Here is a 19,307-nt window from a genome sequence, read left to right on the forward strand (position 1 = left end):
ATTGTTGTGTTTTCATTGTCATTTGTTTCTGGAATGCTTTTATTTCTTCTTTGATTTCTTTGGTAACCCAGTCATTAATTAATAGCATGCTATTTAGCCTCCATGTGCTTGATTTTTTAAAATTGTGTTTATTTTAGTTGATTTCTAATTTTGTGCCATTGTGATCTCAGAAGATGCTTGTTATGATTGCTACCTTCTTGAATTTGAAGAGACTTAGCCTGTGTCCCAATATGTGGTCTATCTTTGAAAATGTCCCATATGCATCTGAGAAGAATGTGTAATCTGTTGCTTAGGGATGAAATGTTCTGAAAATGTCAATTAATTCCATCTGATGTAGTGAGTCATATAACATTGTTGTTTCTTTGATGATTTTTTGTTTAGGAATTTATCCAGTGGTGTCAATGGGGTATTAAAGTCCCCTACTATGATTGTATTGCTGTTGGTCTCTCCCTTGATATCTTCAAGAAGCTTTTTTTTTTATGTATTTGGGTGCTTCTCTATTGGATGCATATACAGTGGGGCCTTGACTTACGAGTGTCCTGACTAACGAGTTTTTTGAGATACCAGCTGTCTCTCGGCTGATTTTTTGCATTGAGTTGATAGAGTAATTTGAGTTAACGAGCTCCTTAACGAGCTCCTTAACGAGCTTGGTCTCGGAATGAATTAAACTCGTAAGTCAAGGCCCCACTGTATGTTTACCAGAGTTATATCCTCATGTTGAATTGCTCCCTGTAGTATTATGAAGTGGCCCTCCTTTTCTCTTCATGGCCTTCTTACCGTCTATCTCTTGGGGTCTATTTTGTCACATATAAGTATTGCTACCTCTATTTTTTCTCATTTTCATTTGCCTGAAAAATGTTTTTCCCATTCCTTCACTATCAGTCTGTGTGAGTCCTTTGTTGTGAAGTCGGTCTCTTGTATACAGTGGATATATGGGTCATGTTTTCTTATCCGCTCAGCTACCCTATGTCTTTTTTTTTGAGCATTTAGTCCATTTAAATTTAAGGTTATTATTGATAGGTACTTGTTTATAGCCATTTTTATTCTTTATGCTTGTGTTCCTTCTTCCCTATTTCTTTCTTCTTTCTAGAGAAGTCCCTTTAGCATTTCTTGCATTGCTGGCTTTGTGTTAATAAGCTCCTTTAGTCTTTCTTTTTGTCTCTGAAGCTCCTGATTAGACCTTCAATTTTGAAAGATAGTCTTGCTGGGTATAGTATTCTTGGATTCAGTCCCTTGCTTGCATTACGATATATATTTCATTCCATTCCCTTCTGGCCTGATCTGTTTTTGTTGAGAAATGAGTTGATTGTCTAATGGAAGACCCATGTAGGTATCTTTCTGTCTTTCTCTGGCAGCCTTTAAGTTTCTTACTTTGTCTTTGATGTTGCCAATTTAATTATGATGTGTCTTGGTGTGGGTCTTCTTGAGTTCATCTTGTTCGGGACTCTGTGTGATTCTTGGATTTGTGTGGCCTTTTTCTTCCCAACATCAGGGACATTTTCTGACATTATTTCTTCAAACAGGTTTTCTATTCCTTGCTCACTTTCCTCACATTCTGACACCCCTATTATGCTAATGTTGTTTTATTTTGTGTTGTCCCAGAGCTCCCTGAGGAGCTTCTCCTGCTTTTTAAGGTTTTTTCTTTTTTTTCCTGTTGATACTCTGCTTGGGTGTTTTTATCTACCTTATCTTCTAACTTGCCGATGCATTCCTCAGCTTCTTCTAGTCTATTGTTGAAGCCTTCCATTGTGTTCTTTATTGGAGCTATGTCATTCTTCATTTTCTCTTGATTCCTTTTCATGTTGGTGACATTCTTATTCATCTCCTTATAAATTCCATTGAATTATGTGTATTTGTCATCCAGATGTTTGAGCATCCTTATTACCATTACTCTGAATTATTTCTCTGACAAGTTACTTGCCTCCATTTCATTTCATTCCTCTTCTGGTGATTCCTATTTTTCTTACTTTTGGGAATTGTATTTTTGTCTCCCCATTTTTTGCTGTAATGTTTTAATTGTTTCTATGTCTTAGGTCCAACTGCTTTGCTACTCAGTTTCTTTTGTGGGTGGTGCTATGTAGTTGGTGATTTTTGGGACCCAGTGGTGCAGTCTCTCAGATCTCCTGAGCTTTGTGATGTAGTGGATCCCCCTCTTGAGCTGTTTGTGTTCTCTTGATGTGGTTGGGTCTTGAATGTTAGTTTCTCATTTGTGCATAAAGTCTCATCACTGGCCTTGTTATGCAAGTTGTTGTGCATGTGATAATGACTCCAGCTCTTGTGGAAAGGGTTGCCTGATGTCTCACTGTGATATCCTGGAGTCCACAGCCTGGGATGAAAGGGTCTTGGGGCCTGAACCTCAGGTGTTTGGCCAATGTTGTGTGAGTCTTGCTGGGGTAGCGTCGCTCTCCACTCACTACAAGTGTCCTGGATCCTGTGACAGTGGGAGGCAGCTGTAGTCTGTGGTTTTGGCAGTGGGACTCTGGCCAGAGTGATTTCCCTCTGTTAATCACGAGGGTGTCCAGAAGCCAGAAGCTGGGGATGTGGGAATCTCAGAGTCTGTGGCTGAAACAGCATGACCTTGTCCAGGGAGTTGAGTCCTCAGTAACTCACCAAGTTGTCCAGAAGCAGGCAGCAGGAGGGGTAAGTCGCAGATCCTGCTGAGGGAGCCATGCGCCCTTGGTTGGAGAGGCAGGGATACCTCCTTAGCTTAGATAACCCTCTCCTTGCATAACTGCCACAGTGTTGGTATGGGACCAGCCTGTTCAGTATTTCTGTTTCTCTTATCCATTTTGCCATAGCTCCCTCTTTTTATACTAAGCCATAGGCCTTGTGTTCAGCTAGTCTTAAGGAGGTTCCCTTTGATGGCTGTTCTGTAATTTAGTTGTAATTTTTATGTCATTGTGGGAAAATGGGAAAAGGCAAGCAAAGCATTTACCTATCCTGCCATCATGACAGCAAGGTAGCCCAGATTTATTAATAATTAAGGGAACTATGTAAAATCCATTACTATGATACTTATATTCTATTTATAATTCTGTTAAAATTTATTTTATACATTTTGTTGCTGTGCTTAGTTACCAACACATTTAGAATGCTTCTATCTTTCTGATGAATATTTTATCAATATTCAATTATATTGATAAATATTATGTTTATTTTTAGGCTTAAGTTTTTTTAAAATTTTTTTTAGTTTTATTTTGGGGGGCTTAAGTTTTTATAGTAATGTAATGATTATTTTAATTAATATAACTATCATATTATATGACAACTGCTTTTTGTCCAGTAACTTCCTGGTATATAATTTCATATTTTTAATATTTCTATGTCTTCGTAAAGTAGGTGTTTTAATTTTAATTTGCTCACAGTATCTTTTTTATAGGCTTTGCTATAAAAAAGTATTTATACATTCTTGGAATGTTAAATTTTGATGCTTAATTTTTGCATGTGTGAATAGGAAGATGTCATAATCTCATAATTTTCATATTATTTATTAATATGTAAAGTCTGTATGTTTATTAAGCATTTGATAAATCTTAATCTGCTTTTGTCTTTCACTTAGTCACTTATTATAGTATTTCATAGCTATTGAAATGTGGTAACTTAGTAATTTTCACTAGTTACTAAGAAATAGAACTTGTCTTTCAGTATGATTATATGGGCTCTGACGTGGCCATTGCAACTGAGAAAATTGTCCATATCTTTGGTCTTATCAACACTGTAAGTGTTTATGTTTTGTATTCTAAATAAGAAGCATTCTCAATTATGCAATAACATTATTTGTATGAATAGAATTAACATTTTTATAAAAGTATAGTCCTACCAACCTGTTTCACTTCCTATGGGTTTCATCTTCAAATTACAGTAAATTGAATATACTAGCATTCTGTATAGAGATGTAATGTTATATTTGTGATTGTCTAAACTGTATATCATGCATCTTCTGTTTTTAGATGTTTTCCCAGATGAAACTCACTGTTATGTTAACATCTTTGGAGATCTGGTCAGATCAAAATAAAATTTTATGTACTGGGCATGTTAGTGAACTACTGCAAAGATTTGTGTCATGGAAAGAAAACAATTTGTTTCAGAGGTCCCATGATATGGCATTGTTGTTGATGTAAGTTCCTTATTGCATTGTTTATCAAATTATTTGATATTTTAGCTATCAAAACTACATATAAATGTTAAGTATAATGACAAAAAAGAGTGTATGAGTACAATGTTGGCAAAGTACAAAATAAAAACATCAGACAACAAAGTAGCATAAAAAATCATGGTAGGTCATTATTCTCAGAGTGGACTATTTACCTGTGAAAATGTAATGAACTGGAAAATATAGGAAGTCTTGGGATATACATGGGCCTCTGAGGTTTTAAAAATGTTCTTAGATGCAAATACCTGAAGCCATCATTTTCACATTAAATAAAATATAATAAGTTAAGAGAATGCAATAATCCTATATAATAAAGAGGTAATATGCAAATTAACCCTCATGCCCTCACAAGATGGCTGCCTATGACCAGGCAGGCAAGGATGTTAGTGAGGGATGACCAAACAACTAAACAAGCAGGCTCCGTGGGGTGATCAGGCTGACAGGTGTTTAGTGAGGGGTGACCAAATGACTGAACAAGCAGGCTGAGTGGGGCAACCAAGCCATCAGGGGGGTTAGTGAGGGATGACCAAACGACTGAACAGCAGGCTGCATGAGGCAAACAGGCCAGCAAGGGGGGGGGGGGGTTAGTGAGGGATAACCAAATGACTGAACAGCAGGCTGTGTGGGGTGACCGCCTCCGGGGGGGAGGCCCGGCCAGTTAGAGCAACTAGGCCAGCAGGGGAGGGGGGCAGTTGGGAGCGACCTGCTGGCAGTTGGGGGTATTTAGGGTGATCGGGCTGGCATGCAGAGTAAGAGGGGATCAAGGCTGCGCTGGCGGGGAGGGGCAGTTAGGGGCAAGCAGGCAGCAGGCAGGTGAGTGATTAGGAGCCGGCGGTCCAGGATTGTGAGAGGGATGTCTGACTGCCGGTTTAGGCCCAATCCTGCAGTCGGACATCCCTCGCGGGGTCCCGGATTGGAGAGGGTGCAGGCTGGGCTGAGAGGACCCCCTGCCGGGCACAAATTTTGTGCACCGGGCTTCTAGTTGTATATAAAGCTGGTTGCAGTTCACCAGATTAAAATGGTAATGTGCTTACCTCTGGTATTCCTATATTGACCTGAGTTGTAGCTATTTAATTACTTGCAGTATACCATTCAAGGGATTATGGATAGATTTTTGTTTTAATAATTTCATTATTTTAGATTTAAAAAACTCATAATTCTGAAGTCTGAAAGAATTGTAGAATACACTTATAAATATTTTGGTGTATCCTGTAGAATCTAAGGTGAGGTTTGGGAATTTAGGAGCAACTTTAAGAACTAAAACGAATGAGGACAGTTTGTACATCCTATTTCTCTTTTTCTTAGTGCGTCTACTGCATGTTCTGTCTCTCTATTTCTCCTCCAATCCAACATTTTTATATACTTTAAAGGTTTTGCTATGTGAAAATCATGGCAGTATGCTATCCTGACTGTTACAACCTAGGATTATATCCACCCAGAAGTGACAACAGTGTTAATTAAATATTTGGAGGGATCAGACATTGCTATGTTCTGGGATGTGTATCAAATAATGTTGAAACGTTTCTTAGAACTTAACTTTGTAGAAACTATATATGGTTACCCAAATATAAAAATGATTAAATGCATTGGAGTTGATATGTAATATTCGCATTTTAACGAAAACATAGCTTCATTGAGGAATCCAAGTCTTAAAAAGTCATTAAATTATTAATCATTTAAAATGCATTTATCCTCAAGAAAATTTTTATTATTTAGTTATAGGGATCATCCAAATTACGTGGGTACAACATATCATGGAAGGGCATGCGATCCAAAGCTTGCTGCAGGAATTGCTCTGGTATGCATTTTATCCCCATCTCTTCAGTAGTTATGTACCCTGTTGAAAGTTAATATCCACTTCAAGGGGAAAAAGTACATAGAGTGTATCTACCACACTGTTTTGACAGAATTTTAGAAAGTGTTTTTTTATAGATTATGGAAACTCAAATGGTGTAATACTAAAAAGGGTTTTTATTATGGTAAAATACATATAAAATATAGTATCTTAACTACTTTTAAGTACATAGTGCAGTAGTGTTAAGTTCATTTACATTGTGTTAAGCTTATCTGCAGAGCTTTTCATCTTTCATAACTGAAACTTTGTACCCTTTGAGCAACATGGCCCTATTTTCTAAACCTTCTAGCCCCTGACAACCACCATTCTACTCTCTGCTTCTCTGAGTATGACATTTTTACATTCCATGTATAAGGAAAATCATGTAATATTTGTCTTTTCCTGACTTATTTCACTTAGGATTGTATTACCCTGCTACATCTATGTTTTTGCAAAGACAGGATTTTGTTATTTTTACTAGAGGCCCGGTGCACAAAAATTTGTGCACTCAGGAGGGAGGGGGGGTCCCTCAGCCCGGCCTGTGCCCTCTCACAGTCTGGGACCCCTCATGGGATGACCACCTGCTGGCTTAGGCCCACTCCCCAGGGGATTGGGCCTAAGATGACAGATATTCCTCTGGCAGCCCGGCAGCCCTCGGGGGTTGTCTACTTGCCAGCGGGGAGCAGACCTAAACTGCAGTTGGACATCCTTAGCGCTGCTGAGGAGGCAGGAGAGGCTCCCACCACCACTGCTGTACTGGCAGCCATCAGCCTGGCTTGTGGCTGAGCAGAGCTCCTCCCATGTGAGAGCGCCCTGACCACCAGAGGGCAGCTCCTGCATTGAGCGTCTGCCCCCTGGTGGTCAGTGTGCGTCATAGTGACCAGTCATTCCCAGTCCTTCTGCTGTTAGGGTTAGTTTGCATATTACCCTTTTACTATATAGGATAGAGGTCTGGTGCATTGGTGGGGGCCGGCTGGTTTGCCCTGAAGGGTGTCCTGGATCAGGGTGGGGGTCCCGCTTGGGTGCCTGGCCAGCCTGGATGAGGGGATGATGGCTGTTTGCAGCTGGTCACACCCCCTTCAGGGTGGGGGTCCCCACTGGGTTGCCTGGCCAGTCTGGGTGAGGGGCTGAGGGCTGTTTTCAGGCTGGCAGGTGACTGAAGCTCCCAACCTCTCCTTTTTTTCTTTTTTTTACTCTGGGATTTAGTTACCTTCTATGGCTGTCACTGGAGCTCAGAGCCAGTTTTAGCTCTGAGGCTCGGCTCCAGCTCTGATATCTCAGCTGCTGAAAGCAGGTATCTGGGCTTTGTTTAGCTTCTATAATTGTTACACTGTTGCAACTCCAGCTCTGAGCACCGGCTGGCTGAAAGCAGGTTTCTGGGGATTATTTAGCTTCTATAATTGCAACATTGTTTCTTAGACTGCAGCTCAGAGCCCGGCAGCGGCAGGCAGGGAACCTTGGCTTCCTCCATCACTGGAGCAAGCAAGCCTCCTGTTCGCTTCAGCTGTGTGGCTGCTGGCTGCCATCTTGGTTGGCAGTTAATTTGCATATCACCCTGATTAGCCAATGGGAAGGGTAGCGAAGTTACGGTTAATTACCATGTTTCTCTATTATTAGATAGGATGGCTGAATAATATTTCATTTTGAGTTACCTTTTCATATCCTATATAATAAAAGCCTCATATGCAAATTGACCCAACATGGAATGACTGGTCAGTGGGGGGTCCGGCTAACAAGCGGGCAGTGCCAGGCCAGCCAAAGTGGGTGCCAGCGGAGGTGGTGGAGGGGCAATTGGCGGCGGAGCCGGCCACTCACTGGCTGGTGCCATGCCCTGCCGGTCGCCTCCCACAGAGGGAGGCCAGACTGTGTCTTAGGCCCGCTCTCCTTGCTAGTCAGATATCCCCCGAGGGCTCCTGGTCTGTGAGAGGCGCAGGCTGAGCTGAGGGATCCTCACCTCCCAGAGTGTATGAATTTTCATGCACCAGGCCTCTAGTCTCCATATATAAAAGCATAATATGCAAATTGGCCAGACAGCAAAACGACCGGTTGCTATGATGTGCACTGACCACCAGGGAGCGGACACTCAATGCAGGAGCTGCCCCCAGTCCTCAGGCCCAAATTGCCCCATCAGGGGACTGCTGGAAAACCTCTTTGCCCCTTCTCCCAGCTGGCAAGCTCTGATCGCCTGATGGGAACCAGGGAACCAGGGGTGGGTGGCAGTGAACGTGGGCAGTGCCAGGCCAAGACAGGTGCAAGTGAGCGGGGCCCAATCACCCTGCCGGTCGCCCCACACACAGAGGGTGACTGGCGTTAGTGGTGGGGAGTGGGGCCAGGTGCAGGCAGCCATGGAAATTGGCCCTGATCACAGGCAGACCTAGAGGCCCTACCCATGCAGAATTTTGTGTGCTGGGCCTCTACTGGTATAATATAGGGGTCTATAAGTATGCATATGTGTCTGTGTGTGTAATTGTGGGTGTGTGTAATATTTTCTTTATCCATTCATCTGGCAATAGACACTTAGGCTGTTTCCATATCTTGGCTATTCGGAATAATGCTGCAATGAAAGGGCAATGCAGATATCTCTTCTTTTTCAAATATATTTGATATATACTCAGAAGTGGGTTTGAGGTATCATATGGTAATTCTATTTTTAATAATTTAATTACTGCTTACAATAGTTTATAATCTCAGCAGTTTACATTGCATCATAAAAACATCACCAACACTTGTTATTTTCTGTTTGTTTTTTATCCTCACATGACCCGATGACATGTTTAGTTTATTGATTTTACAGAGGAAGAAAGGAAGAGAGAGAGAGAGAGAGAGAGAGAGAGAGAGAGAGAGAGAGAGAGAAATAGAAATCGATGTCAGAGAAAAACATTGATTGCTTGCTGCCTCTAACCTGAAATTTTGCTATGTTCCCAACTGGGAATCTAACCTGCAACCCTTTGGTGTATGCGTTGATGCTCCAATCAACTGAGCCACCCAGCCAGGGCATTTTTCTGGATTTTTAAATAGCAGTCATCCTAATTGATATGAAGTGATAGCTCATTGTCGTTTTGATTTATATTCCTATGATTATTAGTGATGCTGAGCATCTTTTCATATGCCTTTTTGATTTTTGTATATCATCTCTGGGGAAATGTCTGTTCAAATCCTTAGTACATATTTAAATTGAGCTATTTGATTTTTTGTTGCTAAATGGCAGAAGTTCTTTATGAAATGGTTGTTAACCCCTTACAAGAGACTTGATTTGCAAATATTTCCTCCCATTCTGTACGTTGCTTTTCCACTGCATTGATTTTGACCTTGGAAACACAGAACATTAAAGCTGGGTGTAGTACAATTTGCCTATTTTGCTCTTGTTGCCTGTGCTCTTGGCATTATGTCCAAGAAATTAGCGTCAATCTCAATGTCATGAAGATTTTCCTCTATGTTTTATTCCATTTGTTTTGCAGTTTTGGGTCTTACCTTTAGATTTTTAATCCATTTAGAGGTATCTATTGCATATGGTATAATATAAGGGTTCAAGTTTATTCTTTTCTATATGGGTATTTATTTTCCCATTGCCATTTATTGAAGAGACTTATCTTTTTTCCACTAAGTACTCTTGTTGAACAAATTATCTTTTTCTCATTCTGTGGTCCTGGTAATCTTCTCGTAGATAATTTGAACATATATGTGAGGGTTAATTTCTAGGCTCTCTATTCTATTTCAGTGATTTATAGATTTATCTTTAAGTCATTACCACACTGTTTTTATTATGTGTGCTTGGTATGATACTTTGAAATCTGTAAATGTGGTTGTTCTACTTTGTTCTTCTTTTTTAATATTATTATGGTCATTCACTGTCCCTTGAGATTCCATATGAATTTTGAGCTTATTTTTCTTTCACTTCTACCAGCAAATGTTGTTTGGATTGTTGTGGGGATTGCATTGAATATTAAGATTAGTTTTGTTATTAATGACATCTTAACAATATTATGTTTTCCATCCACGGACGGACACTTTTCATTTCATTGTGTTTTCTGTAATTGCTTTCAGAAATATTTTTCAGTATTCCATCTACATTTCTTTCAACTCCTTGTTTAACTTCAAAGTATTTCTTTCTTTTTTATGATATTATAACTCCAATTACTTTCTTTTTAAAAACAGAACATGATTATGTTTTTGTATACAACATTTGTACAACCAAAAAGAAAAACACTGAAATACTACCATAAAATAATGAAAAACATGGTATATCATTTGCACTGCATGACCAATTGTTGACCTCTTTAGTCTTAAAGAGTTTCTAGGAACCAGTAACAAAAACATTAATAATCATTAGCCACCCGCCACTGCACCTGACCACTTCTCTGTTGGCTGGTGCATTCCAATGGTGAGCTGAAAGCAAACTCCAGCTTAGGAAACAGGGTCATTCTTCATGTGGGTGACTCTGTGCCGAAAGTATGGGAACAACCAGGATAAAAAAACAAACAAACATTAATAATCAAGGAACTGGAAAAAATGAAATTATACAAATGACAAAAAATAAGAATGTATGATGATTCAGATGAACAATGACAGAAGAATAATTTGTCTGTAATATCACACTGTCAAAGAATAAAAACATTACCTAATATTTTTTAGTTTTGAAAAGTTTTGTACACTTTTAATACTCTTAAGCAATAACTGGAAGACCAATTGATGAGGAATATCTACAATTAGTGGAAAAGCTACAGTTTTGATTCAAAATATAAATTCAGAATATCCTCAACCATAGGATATCCAATTAATTGAAATTTTTTTAATCAGATGGACAATTTCAAAATGAGTTGTATAGTAGCCAATGAATTGGCCTGAAAACACTAATTGACTATCAATCTGTTTATCAGCACAACCCAAAAGGATGTGCACAAAAATCCATTAAGGGTAGATGACAGCATAGGGAATCTAGTCCTTGAAATTATGACTGTGTATGGTGTCAGGTGGGTACTAGAAGTATCTGGTGGAACACTTTGCCAAGTATATGGTTGTCTAATCACTATTCTGTACACCTGAAACTAATTTTACCTAATAATAGACAAACATGTAAATTGACTGTCCCTAGCTACGCTCACCAGCCAATCAGGAGAGTATGCAAATTAACCCAACAAAGATGGTGGTTAATTGCATATGTAGGGGTGAAGTGGCAGAGCGAAGACTGAAGTCTCCGTCTGGAGCCGCGAAGACTGAAGGCTCCATCCAGAGCAAAGACCTGGGTCCCGGGTGCCGGAGGAAAACCGGTGCCGGCAGCCAGGGGAAGGGAAGGCCTTTTGCACAAATCTCTTCGTGCAACGGGCCTCTAGTACAATATAATACTGAAAAAAAACAACAGTTTATAATACTGGGGAATAAAATTAAAAGGAAAAAAGTAAAACTATATACTTAACAAATTTCTATATCCTCTAAAATCTCAAAAAGATGATTTTTTAATGAATATATATGAATAGGTTATAAATTTACCCTATCATAAGTGAAATTAGGAACATATGCACTTAGTACTCCTGGGAGCACTAGAGTAAGGCCTTGCAATGACAAGTCGAAGGCTTCTCTGTAATTATGTCTCCCCCATTACCTCTCCTGGGATTCAGTCCAACAGCAACAATGAATACAGTCATCATAACAGTACAGTTCTCTCCATGACACCCTTTAGGTCACTTTCAAACATGTGGTTTCTTAGTCTCATGCTTCTGATCTGCACGGAATGTCCACTGCTTTCAGATTATTCATTTTAAGTGTATGGATACACAATAAAGTTTTGATTTTATATCCTGCAATTCATTTATTAGTTCTAAGAGTCTTTTATGTGGGATCTTTTGTGTTTCCTACATATAGGATCATGTCAGCTCTGAACATGGATAATTTTACTTCTTCCTTTCCAAGTTAAAAGTCATATATTTTATTGCTTAATTGCTCTGGGTAAGTTTTTGAATATTAAATAGAAGTGGTGAGAGAGAGAACATCCTGCCTTATTTATTATGTTGAGGTAGATGTCTCATATTCCAATTTTCTTGAGGGTTGCTTATCACAAAAAGGTATCCAGTCTTGTGAAATGCATCTTCTGCCTTAGGTCAGATGATCATGTGGATTTTACCCTCATTCTGTGAAATTGGTATATTACATTGATAGATTTTTCCTATGTTAAATAATCCTTGTATTTCAGCAGAAAACAATCTCACTTAGTCATGGTGTATGATTCTCCTAATATGATATTGAATTCAGGTTGCTATTATTTTTGTATTAATGTTCATCAGGGATATTGGCCTTTAATTTTTTTCTTGTTGAACATGTTGTTATCAGGGGACTGCTGACCTCATAAAATGAGATTGGGAATATCCCTCCTTTGATTCTGTGGAAGAGTTTGAGAAGGATTGGTATTACATCTTTGTAAAATGTTCCGTAGATATTGCCAGTAAAGCCATAAGTTCCTGGGGTTTTGTTGTTGTTGTTGTTGTTATTCTTGTTGTAAGGTCTTTGATTACTGCTTCAGTCTCCTTACTAGTTATTTGTCTCTTCATATTTTATTTCTTCGTGACTCAGTCTTGAACAGTTGTGTGTATCCTTCCCTTCTAGCTTATTAATAACCTGAATGTAGTAAGGTATTGAGCTTTGTATCAAATGTAATGAATACAGTCATGCACCACATAATGTTATTTAGGTCAACAAGGGGCTGCTTCTATGATTTTGGTCACAGAAGATTATAATGGAGCTGACAAATTACCATCACATAGTCAGGTCATAGCCGTCGTAACGTCATAGCACAACACATTAGTCATGTGTTTGTGGTGATGCTGGTATAAACATACTTACTGCACTGCCAGTTGTATAAGAGTATAGCAGTACAATTATGTACAATACATAATACTTGATAATGATAATAAATGACTATGTTACTGGTATATGTACTTACTATGCTATACCCTTTAACATTATATTAGAGGGTACTGTTTCTACTTATAAAAATAAATTTGCTGTGAAACATTATGCCATTTTATACCACTAGCATCCTCCTACATCTTGTGTTACTGCATCTCTTGATTGCATCATTTTCTTTTGTGCTTGACCTAATCTCATATTTTATTGCTCATCATGGCCCCTGAGTATATGAAATCACTGTTGCTTGTAAGCACCCACTTTGAATAATTGATCTGGTAACAAAATTAAGAGTGATTAAGTACTACAAAGGAGGAAACCAGGGATGATTATGGCTTGCCAGTCAGGCATATTTCATTCTACCATAGCCAGATCTTGAAGAACAAGAACAAAGTGATTGTATTCATTGCATTTGAGACAAAGCTCAATACCTTACTCTATTCAGGTTATTAATAAGCTAGAAGGGAAGGATACACACAACTGTTCAAGACTGAGTCATGAAGAAACAAAATCTGAAGAGACAAATAACTACAGAAGTGTATCTCTCTCTGCACCATGGTGATCATGGCCAAAACAAAAAGTTTGTTTGTGATGCTAAACAGAATTGGGCCCAATTACAGTGTTGGATTTACTGTCAGCTCTATGTGGTTTCAATAATTCCAGAATCATTATTCACTATATAATAATCAAGTAAGTGGTGAGGATGCCAGAGCTGATATGAAGACAGATGAAGAATTCTTGGAAACTGATCGCCATAGAAAATATTCAAAACGAATAAGACCTCCCTATTCTGGAAATAGATGCTTGAAAGGACTTTTATCCATAAAGAGTCAAAGTCAATGCCAGGTTTGAAGACTTTTAAGGATAGAATAATAGTGTTGCTTGGGGCAATGTCACAGGCTACAAATGGAAATCCTTTGTAATCTGGCACAGTGAGAACCCCGGTCTTGTAAGCAAATCAATGAGCATGCACTGCCTTGCACTACAGAAGCAATAAGAAGTCCTGGATGACTCAGCTCCTCTTGCAGGATGCCCTCCTGAATTGCTGTGCCAGCGAAATGGAGTACTGTTTGGAGAAAAAAACACCTTTTGAGATTTTGGTGATTGTTGATAATGCTCCCAATCATGTTCTTTTAATTGGTGATCTTTATCTTAATGTTAAAGTGGTGTTTCTCCCTCCAAACACCACCTCTTTTATTCTTCCAATGGGTCACAGATTTATGGCAGATGTTAAGGCCTGCTACCTAAGGAAGTCCTTTGCCAAATTATTGCTGCAAGCAAAGGAGCCACTGAGAAGACACTGATGCCATTATGGAAGATTACAGCATATATGACCGAATCAAGAACCTAGCTTGGGCTTGGGGTGATGTCATGAAGGAATGTATGTGTGACATAGGGAAGAAAACACTCAAGAGGTTCCTCCAGCCCTAACCGGTATGGCTCAGTGGATAGAGCGCCGGCCTGCGGACTGACGGGTCCCGGGTTTGATTCTGGTCAAGGGCATGTACCTTGGTTGTGAGCACATCCCCAGTAGGAGGTGTGCAGGAGGCAGCTGATCGATGTTTCTCTCTCATGGATGTTTCTACTATCTATCCCTTTCCCTTCCTCTCTGTAAAAAATCAATAAAATATATATTACAAAAAAAAGAGGTTCCTCCATGACTTGAAAGATTCTACTAAGGATGGAAGGTTGCAAAATGCAACAAGGCTGTGGTTGACACTTAAAACTTTAACCTGAGTGTGGATGAGGTTGACATTGAGGAATTCCTAGAGGATTTGATTTCTGAGAATTTGGAGGAATTACAGGAACACATACCTGAAGAAGAGTTAAGAGAAAAGAAATCTTCAGGAGATGGAAAAGAAGAAATTCCCCCAGAAAATATAGTGTTCAGGTTTTAGCAGAAGCTTTTACAGACATCAACAAGCTCATTAAAAAGTTTGAAAACATGGGCCCCAACACCAAAATGTTTCATTAATAGAGAGGAATGTTTATCCAATTTGTTGACCTACAATTTCCACAGTATTCTCTTACTATCTTTTCTAAAATGTTTGTGACATTAGTTGTAATGTCCCAAATTTCTTTCCTTATATGGAGCCTTATTTCTTCTACTCTTGGTTACTCTACCTAACAGTCTGCCAGTGTTCTTGACCATTTCAAAGAACCAAGATTTTGTTTATTGACTTTGTCTGTTTTCTCCTATCTGGATTTTATATCTATTTATTTGCTTGGGTTCATTTTGTTCTTTTATTTTTAGCTCTTTGAGGCTTAATGTTATGTTTTTCATTTGAGATCTTTCTTGCTTGGTTGGTGTTTTTTTTTGAATATGGTTTCTAATTGATTTTAGATTTATTTATTTTTTTAAAATATATTTTATTGATTTTCTTACAGAGAGGAAGGGAGAGGGATGGAGAGCTAGAAACATCGATGAGAGAGAAACATCGATCAGCTGCCTCTTGCATACCCCCCACTGGGGATGTGCCCACAACCAAGGTACATGCCCTTGACCGGAATCGAACCTGGGACCCTTCAGTCCACAGGCCAACGCTTTATCCACTGAGCCAAACCGGTTAGGGCTGATTTTAGATTTAGAGAGAGAAGAAGGGAGAGGGAGAGAGAGAATCATCAATGAGAGAAAAACTTCTTTCAGCTGCTTCCTGCATGATCCCCACCATGGGTGTAAGCCTGCAATCCAGGCATGTGCCCTGATGGGGAATGAAACCAGTGACCCCTTGGTGAATGGGATGGCACTGAACCAACTGAGCCACACAGGCCAGGGTTCTTTATTTTTTAATGTATGCATTTACAGCTAAAAATTTTCCTCATAGCCTAACTTTTGGTGGATCCCATAAGTTTGGATATGTTCTATTTTAATTTTAATTTTTCTGAAGGTATTTTCTAATTTCCTTTTCACTTTTTTGGATTCATTAATATTTAAGAGTATGTTGTTGAAGTCTCACAGTCATGTGAATTTTTAAGCTTTTCTTCTCATTAATTAGTAGTTTCATGCCATTGGCATTAGAAAAGATACCTTGTATAATTTCAATATTTTCAAAGTTGTGAGACTTGTTTTGTAGCCTAACAGGTGGTCTATACTGGAGAATGTTTATGCACTCTTGAAGAGAATGTGGTATATTTTGTTCTTATTGCATGGAATATTCCATATACCTATACTCACAATAGGGTCATATACAAATTGGTTGGGACGCCGTCACAGTAAGGACTGATCAGGAGGTTGCGTGTCTAGCAGGCGCGGGTGGGCGTGGACTTGTAAGTCAGGAATGGGGCGGGGGCGCGGTGGCCCAGGGTCCACAGGCACAGGCACAGGCCTCCACCTGAGGGGCGGCTACCAGGTGAGCCCTGCGGGTTTGGCGAAGCGGCCCTCCAGGAGCCACTGCGGAGAAACCTGTCGGTGCAGGTGTGCGCAGAGGACTCCCCAAGGCGGCCCTGACCGCGTGTCCGCCTGAGGGGCAGCTCCTGGGCAAAGTGGCCGGCCAGGAGGCAGGCGGCCAAGGGATGCAGAGCTGCGCCGAGGTGGGGTGCACGAGAGGGGGCTGGTGCCGAGGGATGGGGCCTGTGGACGGAGATCTGCCTCCCCGGCAGAGCGTGAGGTTCTGTATCAGCCGCAAGACATGGGTCGGCCCGGCTGGGAACAAGGGGCGATGGCTGCTGGTGTGGAAGGATGCCCGCGCGGAGGGGCACGGACCCGCCTTCCAGAGGCCGGGGTTGAGGGGTGGCGCCACCTCGTGGAGGGACACCGCACTGCCGGGTACCCCTCTGTGGCTGCCCTCGCCCTGGTGGCTGTTGCCCCTCCTGGCGAAGGCCGCTTCACCACTCACCTTTCTGCTCCTTGGTGAGACCAGTGACCGCCAGGCGCCTGCGCACTTGAGTATTCACTGGAAAAATAATAGACTAAAACAATGTTTATTCTCAAAAAAAAATTATTTGGATTTCAAACACTAACGTGATAAAACCACAAAAATCGCGTTAATTTTATCTGTTTCTTGTCAATTCCATTTGGACTAAAAATACCACTTCTTAAAAAAATAAAACACATCAAAATTTACCAACTTTTTATGCTATTTTCTTAAATTTATATTTGCATTTAGGCAGTATGCCCACAAATTATTAATTGAAATGATCAACAGGATGGAGAAATAATTTAAGCAATATATTTTTTTTTTGTATTTAGTATCCAAAGAGGATATCTTTAGAGGCTTTTTCAGTTGTTATGGCACAGCTGCTTGGAGTTAATCTGGGATTAAGATATGATGACGTCTATAATTGTTACTGTCCAGGAGCTGCATGCATTATGAATCCTCAAGCAATGTAAGGTGTTGTTTCTATAAACTCTAAGTAGTTTTTGGTGGAATGTTTGTAGTAGTCTTTGATGTATAATTGCTTGCAATACAACTTATGAGTAAAAGAGATTTTAATGAAATATATACGTTGTTATTTAAAGATTATTAAATACAACTAGGATTCTATATTGTAGAAAATGTACTTAATATTTCTATATTCAATGTTACAGTCTACAGAGAAAGAATTTGTTGTCAGTGACTTTCTGGGGCTTGCTATAGTCTTGAAGTGAAATTTATTTATTCATTTTGAAAATGTAATGGGCATTGACTGTGTTGCAGGGTTGTGTGCTTGCCTTACCAATGGTTAACAAGGTAAGTAAGTCCTAAATATCTAATATTAGTGCATTAGGGACAGGAAAGAAAAAAGTGGCCATAGAATAAACAAAATATAAACATCTAATGATAGGTGCCCAGAAGGAGGTTGATAGGGAATACATAGGGAGAGGAAATTTTCTAGTAGTAGTAATGTGGCCTAGGAAATATTCTGTAGGGACCTGAACAGAAGGAATGAATCTATTCATCTAGAGAACTCATTGAATACTAATGAGGGAGGGCAGGCGAGTGATACTTGGATGGCAACAAGCTTGAGAAACTCAACGGACTATTAAGAGGAGATTGAGGGGTGAAGGGGATGACAATGCAAAACAAGAGACATGGCTTGGACTATAAGGACATATATAGAAGGCATAAGGAAAATAAAGTAAACTGCAAGGAGGCTAAAGAACAATCAGTCAGGGGAAGAAGTCCAGGAGTAACTAACATGGTGTATGTAGGAAAAAGCCTGATTGTGTAATCATGATGCGAGTGGTGGGATTTTATGATCAATGTAGCAAACCACATTTTAAATTGATTTATACAGTATGGCTAATAAAAATTATCTTAAAAATGAATAAATAATACACAGAGGGAAATCATTATAATAATATTGGGGAGATGATTATCATAATTACATCAATTTATTAAGATTGAGAGAAGTGGAGATGGCAAGAATTATTTGTAGATTTTTGGATATCACAACTTAACTAAAAGGCAAATGTTTAGTGAAAAAGGCAAATGCTTTAGGAAAGGAGAAATTGGGAAATCTTGAGGCAGTCTTAAATGCTATATCGGGGGCCCTGAGTCATTTATTAGTTAAGTGCACAGTTAGGATCTCTGAGGACAAGGGATCTAGAATATGTGAGCCATCTGCATATTGGTGGGAATTAAAACCATGGACAGTTCATTTAGAAAGAAGTTGAAACTAGTGAAAGAGGTGCCCTAAGATGTAGCTTTGCAGGATTGTCATAGAAAGGAAGACAATATTAGAATTAGAGAGGATGGCTCCATACCTAGGGAGGACTATGTTTTAAGAAAATGGAGAAGATGGAAGTCAGAGGGTAACTTAGTCCCCCCAAGTTTCTGACAAAATAAAGAGTAAAAGTAGGAAAACAAACAAAAAACCAAAAGCATAATCTACGTTTCCCAAACTGGAACACAACAAAAATACCAGCAGGTGGGTTCAATTCACTAACAAAATAAGACCCGCATGAAGTAAGTAGCTGTGCAGGAGGAAATAAAATGAACATAGTGATGTCACTCATTTGTGTAATATAATGAGCCACATAAACTGATGAATAAAAACAGATCTAGAGACAGAGAAGCATGGATCAGACCCTCAAACCTCAGAGGGAAGGGAGGGGGGTTGGGGGAAGGGGGAGAGATCAACCAAAGGACTAGTATGCATGCATATAAGCCTAACCAATGGACAGAGACACCATGGGGGTGAGAGCAAGAGCAGGGGTGGCAATGGGGGGATAAGGACACATATGTAATACCTTAATCCAGTGGTCGGCAAACTGAGGCTCGAGAGCCACATGCGACTCTTTGACCCCTTGAGTGTGGCTCTTCAACAAAATACCACGTGCGGGCGTACACGTACAGTGAGATTGAAACTTCGTGGCCCATGCGCAGAAGTCGGTATTTTGTGGAAGAGCCACACTCAAGGGGCCAAAGAGCCACATGTGGCTCACGAGCCGCAGTTTTCTGACCACTGTCTTAATCAATACAGAATTAAAATAAATTAACA

At 39.7% G+C, this 19,307-nt stretch overlaps 1 protein-coding gene and 1 non-coding gene across 2 annotated transcripts in view; both read left to right on the forward strand.

Moving 5' to 3' along the window:
- LOC102436747 (A disintegrin and metallopeptidase domain 3) overlaps window positions 1-19,307 on the forward strand; it is an 83,293-nt gene that overhangs the window by 19,566 nt on the left and 44,420 nt on the right. Inside the window, exons 5-8 of the mRNA XM_023751829.1 lie at window positions 3,646-3,717; window positions 3,951-4,117; window positions 5,870-5,951; window positions 17,074-17,210. Coding sequence (XP_023607597.1) covers window positions 3,646-3,717; window positions 3,951-4,117; window positions 5,870-5,951; window positions 17,074-17,210 — 458 coding nt within the window. The remainder of the gene's footprint in view (window positions 1-3,645; window positions 3,718-3,950; window positions 4,118-5,869; window positions 5,952-17,073; window positions 17,211-19,307) is intronic.
- LOC111825444 lies at window positions 10,321-10,450 on the forward strand. Its single transcript, XR_002828610.1, has one exon. It is a non-coding gene; the product is annotated as a small nucleolar RNA SNORA65 (small nucleolar RNA).

This window comes from Myotis lucifugus, unplaced genomic scaffold, assembly GCF_000147115.1.
Source record: "Myotis lucifugus unplaced genomic scaffold, Myoluc2.0 scaffold_26, whole genome shotgun sequence".
Classification (NCBI taxonomy): Eukaryota; Metazoa; Chordata; class Mammalia; order Chiroptera; family Vespertilionidae; genus Myotis; species Myotis lucifugus.